This window comes from Pezoporus flaviventris, unplaced genomic scaffold (assembly GCF_033815535.1).
Source record: "Pezoporus flaviventris isolate CSIRO_AGI_PZ_B2104156 unplaced genomic scaffold, CSIRO_AGI_Pfla_v1 ptg000015l, whole genome shotgun sequence".
NCBI lineage: Eukaryota > Metazoa > Chordata > Aves > Psittaciformes > Psittacidae > Pezoporus > Pezoporus flaviventris.
In genome coordinates, this window is record NW_026892563.1 from 27,613,454 (window position 1) to 27,622,274 (window position 8,821).

At 39.3% G+C, this 8,821-nt stretch overlaps 1 protein-coding gene across 1 annotated transcript in view; it reads right to left on the reverse strand.

The window, feature by feature from the left end:
* The window catches only part of ABI3BP (ABI family member 3 binding protein), a 159,309-nt gene extending 151,282 nt beyond the window's left edge, over window positions 1-8,027 (reverse strand). Inside the window, 1 exon segment of the mRNA XM_061453908.1 lies at window positions 7,841-8,027. Coding sequence (XP_061309892.1) covers window positions 7,841-7,919 — 79 coding nt within the window. The 5' untranslated portion in view covers window positions 7,920-8,027.
* Window positions 8,028-8,821: the final 794 nt, after the last annotated feature.

Here is an 8,821-nt window from a genome sequence, read left to right on the forward strand (position 1 = left end):
CAAGAATAATGCAAAAACTCAGATCTACACAAAAATGCAGAAATAGCCCTATTAAAATAATTCCCTCACACTTTAAGAATCCATTTTGCCATTGAATCTCCAGCTTGAAATGACAGCACTGAATTACAATCCCTTACTAAGTATGGCAGTAACGCTCTAGTGTTAGCACACTACACAGATAAATAAATATAAGTAAAACCACATGCAGAGGCTTAGGTACTTCATTATGTGGGGGTTTACTGAAGTGGATTTATTCACTTGGAGCCCTGCAGTCTTGACATATTTGTTGAAGGTAAACAGGATTTGTGCAAAAAAAAAAAAAAAACAAATGGCTACAATTACCCTAAGAAAACATGGTAGATTCACTTGCGCACACAAAGAGTTGTCATCAATGGCTCAATGTCCAGCTGGAGACCAGTAACAAATGGTGTCCCTCAGGGATCGGTGTTGGGACCTGTCTTGTTCAACATCTTCATCGCTGACATGGACAGTGGGATTGAGTGCGCCCTCAGCAAGTTTGCCAATGATACCAAGCTGTGTGGTTTGGTTGATACACTGGAGGGAAGGAATGCCATCCAGAGGGACCTTGACACACTTGTGAGGTGGGCTGATGCCAACCTCATGAAGTTTAACCATGCCAAGTGCAAGGTCCTACACCTGGGTTGGAGCAATCCAAGCACAGCTACAGGTTGGGCAGAGATTCAGAGCAGCCCTGCGGAGAAGGACTTGGGGGTGTTGGTCAATGAGAAACTGAACATGAGCCAGCAGTGTGCACTCACAGTCTAGAAAGCCAACCGTATCCTGGGCTGCATCAAAAGGAGCGTGAACAGCATGTTGAAGGAGGTGATCCGGCCCCTCTACTCTGCTCTTGTGAGACCTCACTTGGAGTATTGTGTGCAGTTCTGGTGTCCTCAACATAAAAAGGGCATGGAACTGTTGGAACAAGTCCAGAGAAGGGCCACAAGAATGATCAGGGGACTGGAGCACCTCCCGTATGAAGACAGGCTGAGAAAGTTGTGTCTGTTCAGCCTGGAGAAGAGAAGGCTGCGTGGAGACCTCATAGCAGCCTTCCAGTATCTGAAGGGGGCCTATAGGGATGCTGGGGAGGGACTCTTCATTAGGGACTGTAGTGATAGGACAAGGGGTAAAGGGTTAAAACTTAAACAGGGGAAGTTTAGATTGGATATAAGGAGGAAATTCTTTCCTGTTAGAGTGGTGAGGCACTGGAATGGTTTGCCCAGGGAGGTTGTGAATGCTCCATCCCTGGCAGTGCTCAAGACCAGGCTGGATGAGGCCTTGGGTGATATGATTTAGCATGAGGTGTCCCTGCCCATGGCAGGGGGGTTGGAACTAGATGATCTTAAGGCCCTTTCCAACCCTAACTATTCTATGATTCTATGATTTATTCTCCCTCCAGAAACACTCTAAATAATATTAACTCATTATGGAATGATGGATCTCAGCAACTTGAAAGTATTTTACAAAACAGAGGTTACATTTTGTCTACCAATCTCTGAAAAAGTATAGCAAATGCTCCCTCCAGAGTGGGAGAAAATTATCTGCCTACTAATAAAAAGTGGAGACTTAGGGTTGATTTGGCCAGACTATAGTGGCATATGACTGGTATGTTTTGAGGAACAGCTGTGCTGGGGAAGTTGGCCCAGCCCTTGCCTAAACAAAGGCCACACATTCATGATGCTGCCAGTTATTTTCATTAACACTATCCTCACAACAAAATAAGACAAATATATTTCAAAAAGGAAACTTGTATTACACACATGCTGGCCTTTCTTGTAGAAAAGCCAGTTTTTAACTACAGGCAGTTAAATTATGACTGTCAGGTGAGTTCAGGTGGCATCCAGCCTTCTTCCAGTTGCCCTTTTCCCTACTTGGGACTGGGCTGTTTTGCTAATGCCACCTATTTTAGGCCACTGCCTTTCCAGAACACTAATACCCACCTCTCTTCACACCAAGATTTAATGTGACATTGATGCACAGTCCATGCCAACGAGTAAGTCTCGGATGATGTCCCGCAAAAGGCAGTAGTCAAGAATACTCCACAACAACAATCTTATACTGCTTACCAACAATTCAGGTCTGCACTTGAATTTCCTGAAGGAAAAGAAATCCACTAGGAGCTGTATAAACAGTTTTGACTGTGGCAGGTCACTGCTAGCCATTTTTTCCCTTGGAGCACACAGAGCTTTCTGTTTGCACATGCAATGCACAGTACGCACCTGGTGAGTCCAAGTATTCCAAAGAAGCCTCAGACCCATTAATCATTCACAGTACCAACAGTCAATAGCTATACAGACTATACTATCCATATACAGTAGGTCTGGCCAAATAGTAGCAGCAGGATTTACCCCAGGATTTCTCCCCTCAGGCAAATTATGTAGCTCGTCTGTTGTAATGGCTAGGTACAAAAGATTATATGGAAAAGAACTGAAAATTTTCAGAGAGAAATACTTGGGAACATTAAAATTAAAATGAAGAGGCTTAAGGCTATACATATTACCCATCAGTGAGATCATTTGAGAGGCATTTGTATGCTATGGAATGTAATTCTGGCAGAATCCACCATATGTATCATAACACTGCCAAACCACTGCCTGTGCCAGTATAAAAATTGAATTCTGGTATTACAGATTATCTTTGAACTCTGAAGTCTGACACTCAATACTGAGTTTTCATATTTTTTTGAGCAATCCTAGGACACAACTGTCTGTATGATAAATTAACTTTGATTAAATGAGCTGCTATAATGGCAACATTCTTATGGGTTTTTTTAATTTTCAGCGAAGAATAAGCCAAATTTGCCATGACATATCTACTGACTGAAATCCTTTGCCTCTCTATTATACCAGCTAGAAGGATCCTTTTGAAATTTCTTATAGGACTTTACTGTCATTTTTATGCCATTAAACATAAAAGAAGTATTTTGCACAAATCAAATTAACTTTGCACTTCTCTTTCTAGACACTAAAAAAAAAATTAACTTCAATAACTGGACCTGCTTCATTAGAATATGTTTTTTGAAGGTTAATGCATTGTGTAATTTGAAAAATAGTTCCCAGAAAGATGTTCCATAAACCATGGAGAAAGTAACATATAAACCACATGTCATTTCACTCCTTTTGTGATATTCTGATATGCCAGCTTTATTCTATGTTAAAAAAACTCTCCAACATTCAGGACACTTTTTCCTGTCTTATGATTTCTACCCTGCTATTCTACAGCTACCAAAGGGGTGCTTCTGGGGAGCTGGGGGACAGCACACTAAAGTTTAAAGACTAAGGTTTGGCTGTTGCAGTATAGCAACTGAGATAGACTGAAATAACTATATTGTTTTAACTGCTCGACTCCAGTAAGTGAAAACACATGCCGAGTTTAACCTCCGCCTAAGAAGAAGTATTACACAACATAGCATAGCCAGCAAATTTAGCTGAGAATATAATTAGCCTATTCCTTTCACAAAAGTCAACAAAAGTTTGGAAGTATACTGTAAATACAGCATTCACTCTCAAAGAGATGTCAGTTATAATTACCATAAGTACAAATCTTAACTAGTAGTTACCTACAGTATTTTCTAACATTCCTGTATACTTACCAAAGAAACCAAAAAACCTTATTATTTTTCCCACTTATCCCCACAATTGACAACTATAGAAACAAGAAAGTTTGGATCTGGTTTTCCCTACATGAGTCTGTAAATCAGGCTCTTTCATGTGCTTCCATAAGGAATGTTTCCCTAAGAAGGCAGCTACTAGGAATAAGGTGAATTAAGGTTTCCTGAGCTCTTCCTGGAAAGCAGAACAGGATAGGCCTGAGTTCTGGAAAGTAGAACAAGGATGTACCCTAAATGCAATCCACTTGATGATTAATTCAAATAGAAAAACAGAGAGATCAAAGGTGGGGGGAACAATGGATTGGGGGGGGGGGGGGGGGAACAGGGACAACACCAAAAAAAGGAAAAAAATATAAAAGGACAGCGTTCAGACTCTTAAAGGCAAGTTTATATCAACCCCAAATTTTCTCCACTCTAACAAAGAAAAACAGAACATGAAGATACACAAAAGCTATCAGAAAGAGATTATAGTGAAAAAAAAAGTGCATTTCTAGGTACATCTGGAAAGTCAAGTGGCAAAATCAAAAACATCAAATGCTGTTACCAAACACTAAGAATTTGTTCCACAACTGTTGCTTTCAACAACATTTGTATCAGGTCTGGCTGGAAAGATGCCAGTGAAACACCGTGTACAATCTAGTGGATTTTGTCCTGTAACATGTTTATTCTTGGTCTCTGCATTGCTCTTTCATCTGTCCCTAAGATTCAGGATGGTCTGTTTACCAGCTCCTTCTCTAAAGACAAGACTTTTTTGTTTGTCCTCAATTCCTGTCTAGAAAGACAATGATGCATTCTTCAAGGATGAAACATTTCAGTTATGCAGAACCATAAAAAATTAGAGAAAGTATGACAAGTTACAATTCTGACACCTATGCATTGCAATTGTTTCCACACCTCATTAAAATATTTCATGTTTGACAGTGCTGAACTGAAGTATTATATGTTGGATGGCACAAGCATAGTGGCATAATGGAAGAGACAAAAATAAGTACAAAATGTCCAAGTCTCTCTCCCTTCTGATGAAAAAGAAAAAAGCTTTAGAAGCTGACATAGTCAAAGGGACAGTGGCTCCATTACTTGATAAAAGACCATCCCTAATCTTACCATCATCTCCTGCCCTGTTCTTCTGTGACTCTTCACGATCTCCATAGGCCCCAACTACTGAATTTTCTTAGCAGCTGATCCCTCAGAGACTCATGAAACACAATATAATTAGAAAAAGGCACTGTCTGCACAGTAAAACACAATACCCACCAAGCTCCCTTTCCAATTCCATTGCTTTTATTTGTAACTGTAAAATCTTAATGTAGAGAGTCAGAATTATGACACAGCTTGCAACTGCTTCAACACTTGTCATTTACTATAGTAAATGTGACAACTGCAAGAGAAAGGGTGTTCACCTGCATTTAGGGCGCTACACTAGAACCAGATGTAAGTAAAGACCTATTTTCTATGCAAACAAAATTATTATAATGCAGGATATATAGAAGCAGCATAAAGTTCCCACTGGATATTTTAACTGATATTTCCACGATTTTGACTCCTTGAGTGTTGATAGTGCTTCCAAATTATTCCCCCAACAGTGCCCTAATTTTTGAAGTCGAAATAATTAAAGAATTGAATTTGTTAATAAGAACACTCTTTTGAGAATACCAATAACATTTTCTTTGTCATTCTAGTCAAACACACACTTGTGGAAGTGAAAGTATAAAAACACACAGGAAAAGGGAAACCATGTGTCCTCCAGCCTCCTGAACAGCATTATTTGCACACAATCTCTCACACAGCTCTGGAAGTTACTGACATCCAAAGGGTGTGCTGGCTCTGCTCCTTTGCAGCTGTAGGAGGCAAGATGTTCTTTCCACCTCGGATCACTTAAAGGAAATCCCAGTCCACAAGACCAGTGATCAGTGTGTTTCACCTCCTGGAGAGAAGACTTGAGAGAACTCCAAAGTGCTAGTAAGAAGAATAAGATTTACATCGATAACCTGTTCACAGGAATACCTGTACCACCAAAAAAATTTGTCTAGATTGTTCTCCCTTAAGTTATAAAATTGATTCCATGGTTCCCATCAGAGCAGGAGTCACCCTCGAACCTTAGTTACATAGTTTATGACTTAAAGAGTACAGGAATTCACTAGAATTAAAGTTTGCTTAGCAGGGCAGAGTAGCCCTCTTAACAGAATACTACCACTACATATCCTCATTTTAAAAATACTTTAAGATACAAATATGCTCTTTTGCTTGTGAAAAACATCTGTACTCCATTTCAAACAAGAGACTGTTGACAGAAAGACAGTCCTCTGAACATTTCCAGGTAACAGCTAGGTACCAGTATATTTGCTTTTTCAATGCAGAGCAATGTAAATAATACCCTTAGAGGCAACTGCAAACAAAAGAATTAGACTGGTGTTTCAACAATGCAAAGTGGGAATCTTTAAAAAGCTATTTCACTGAAAACAAATGAATTTTCCACCTGCAGCTTTCTGTAGGTTTCTGCATTTGGCAAACAGAACTTCACTTCTGCAATGTTATTTTAGGACGTGAAAAGATGCATCCCAGAGTTACTCCTCTACTGACTGCAGTGGATCAATAGCTTTGTCTGAATTTCACACTTAACATAAATTTACAGCCACTATTCTATGGCAGATGAGCACTAGAGAAGCTCCTCCTTCAAAGCAGGCAATACATAGAATCATAGAAAAGTTAAGGTTGGAAAGGACCTTAAGATCATCAAGTTCCAACCGCCCTGCCATGGGCAGGGACGCCTCACACTAAACCATCTCACCCAAGGCTCTGTCCAACCTGGCCTTGAGCACCGCCAGGGATGGAATATTTACAGCTTCCCTGAGCAACCCATTCCAGTGCCTCACCACCCTTAACAGTAAAGAACTTCCTCCTTATATCCAATCTAAACTTCCCCTGTTTAAGTTTTAACCCATTACCCTTGTCAGTCAACTTTCAGTTGATTTTTGTACAAGGTTTCTCTTTGTCCTATGAAAACTGCTACAATAGTTTACTCACAGGCTGCTTTTTTTTTTTTTTTTTTGTAAAACTAAGGTTTTACAGTCTGCTTGACTTGAAAAACTGCATATCTGACTACACATTGCCCCATTGCAGAAAACTCCACACTGGCTCAAGAAGAGGAGGTTAAAAGAAAGCCACCTCCAAAAGAACATCACCAGAGGGGTGGGAGGAGGGGGGATGAAAAAAAAAGTAATCTTTAAAAAAAAAAAAGTCTCCTGAGGAGGGGCGAGGGGGAAAAAAATCACCTCTTCTCCTGAAAACACTTTTAGGTTCCACATCTATGAACCAGAATCTCCTAGGAAGCCCTTAAACTGCTGATCTCTTAATAAATGTTCTCATAAGGAACTAAATCACAGCTCCCTTTCTAAATGTTACTGGTTTCAGGAGACTGCAGATGTAAAATGCATTATTGTAAAATGCATTATAAAGCACAATGGACTCAGGCAAGCGCTTCTACAAAGTGAGAGCAATGCGTGCAGTACAGAAACAGTTGTGAAAGTGCTGTTTTAATGCCAAAGTACTACAATCTAGATACACAAATATTCTTTTCATTTTAAGCTGTGACTATTGTTCCTGCAGTAATAAAATACATGTCAATGTGACATTAGCAAGGAAAAGAACAGACCCCTGCCAGATTTGCAAATCTACTGTACTTCCAGACTCCAGCAGAAAGGAATAGTTAAAGAAATATTCACACAGGTTTGGAGGGTGGAAATTTCAATAAATGCATACAACCTGACCTACAAAAGTCAATTTCTACTGAATTGTTAAGGATGGATATAAAGGTAAAGCATAAAAGTTATTTCAAGACAGAACTGAAATTTTCCAACAATAACACAGGATGCTTCTAAGTCACATTTTCTTTAAGATCTTAAACCACAAACCTGCACGATGCTGTCTACATCCTTACAAAATCATTAAATACAGTTACTTTGTTTCATGGTAACCTCTCAGTAAAGTCACAAGATACCTGAAGACATTTCAGCTTGTTTTATTAAAGGTCTTTACTCTCTTGTACCTGCACCCCATCCTGTCGACTGTTCTTTCATCTTTTCCATTATTTTTTATCATTCTTAACATGCTGAAAGTAAACTTCCATGCCAAAACACAAGCATTAAAAAGAAAAAAAAAAGCCCCACAACAGCAAAACAAACAAAACCCCAGAAAGTTGTCATAGCTACTTGCCTCTTGGCAGTTTCTGAGCATTTCCCAGGTTTAGTGCAATATATCCACAGAAAAGGAGAAAAACCGATCTTGCCATCATAGTCACAAACCCAGCCTTGCACTGGGAATGATTGTGACAGGTAACACACAGAAGTACTGCAGCTGCATTTAAGTGAACTGTTCTCTCTGTGGCAAGAGGCAGGAACACTTTGACACGAGCTTAGTTTACACAGTGGGAGGAGACAGGATGACATCACTTACTCCCACTGCAAAAGGAGAATTAGCATTAAAAAAAAAAAAAAAAGGAAAAAAGGATTATCAGGCTCCTCCTACAATAATCTTCTGGGGTTTGTTACAAGGTCCTTCCACCACTCAGAGTAAGAGATTACCATTTTATGTTTTAAATTTCAAGCAAATAAAACCAGGGATATCAAAACTTCTATTAACTGAAAACTGATGTGCGAGACATTTTCACTGTTTTATCCAAGAAAGCTGGACTTGAAATACAAAAATAACACTTGCAGTACTCAGAAAACTGTTTGCCATATTGAACTCAGTATTTCTGCAATCTCGAGACTTTGCTTAAGGTTAGTTTGAGCTAGACATGGCTTTCATCCAGGCAAAACAATTACTACTTCCACTTGACACAACATCATAAACTTATAAATATCTGTGTTTAAAAAAAACAAATGTCATTTTTTCATTTGTATCTGATTTGGCAATTAAAAAATATTTTATATTTTCCCCTTTCATAAGAGTCTGGTGAGACAATGAGCACAGTGCCCATGTGAAAGCAAAAAGGCAATGCATCTCCTTACAGAGGCTGGATCCTCTCGCCAGTTACATAACTGCAAATGAGTAAGAAATTCCATTATTCCATTTAAAGCTGTTTCACTCAAATGAGTTGACCAAGCACAGAATTTGGTCCTATCCACAACTGGGAATGTGGGAATAAAGGGGTGAAGCAGAAGAAATAGGTTGCAACAGAATAAGGAAGAATTT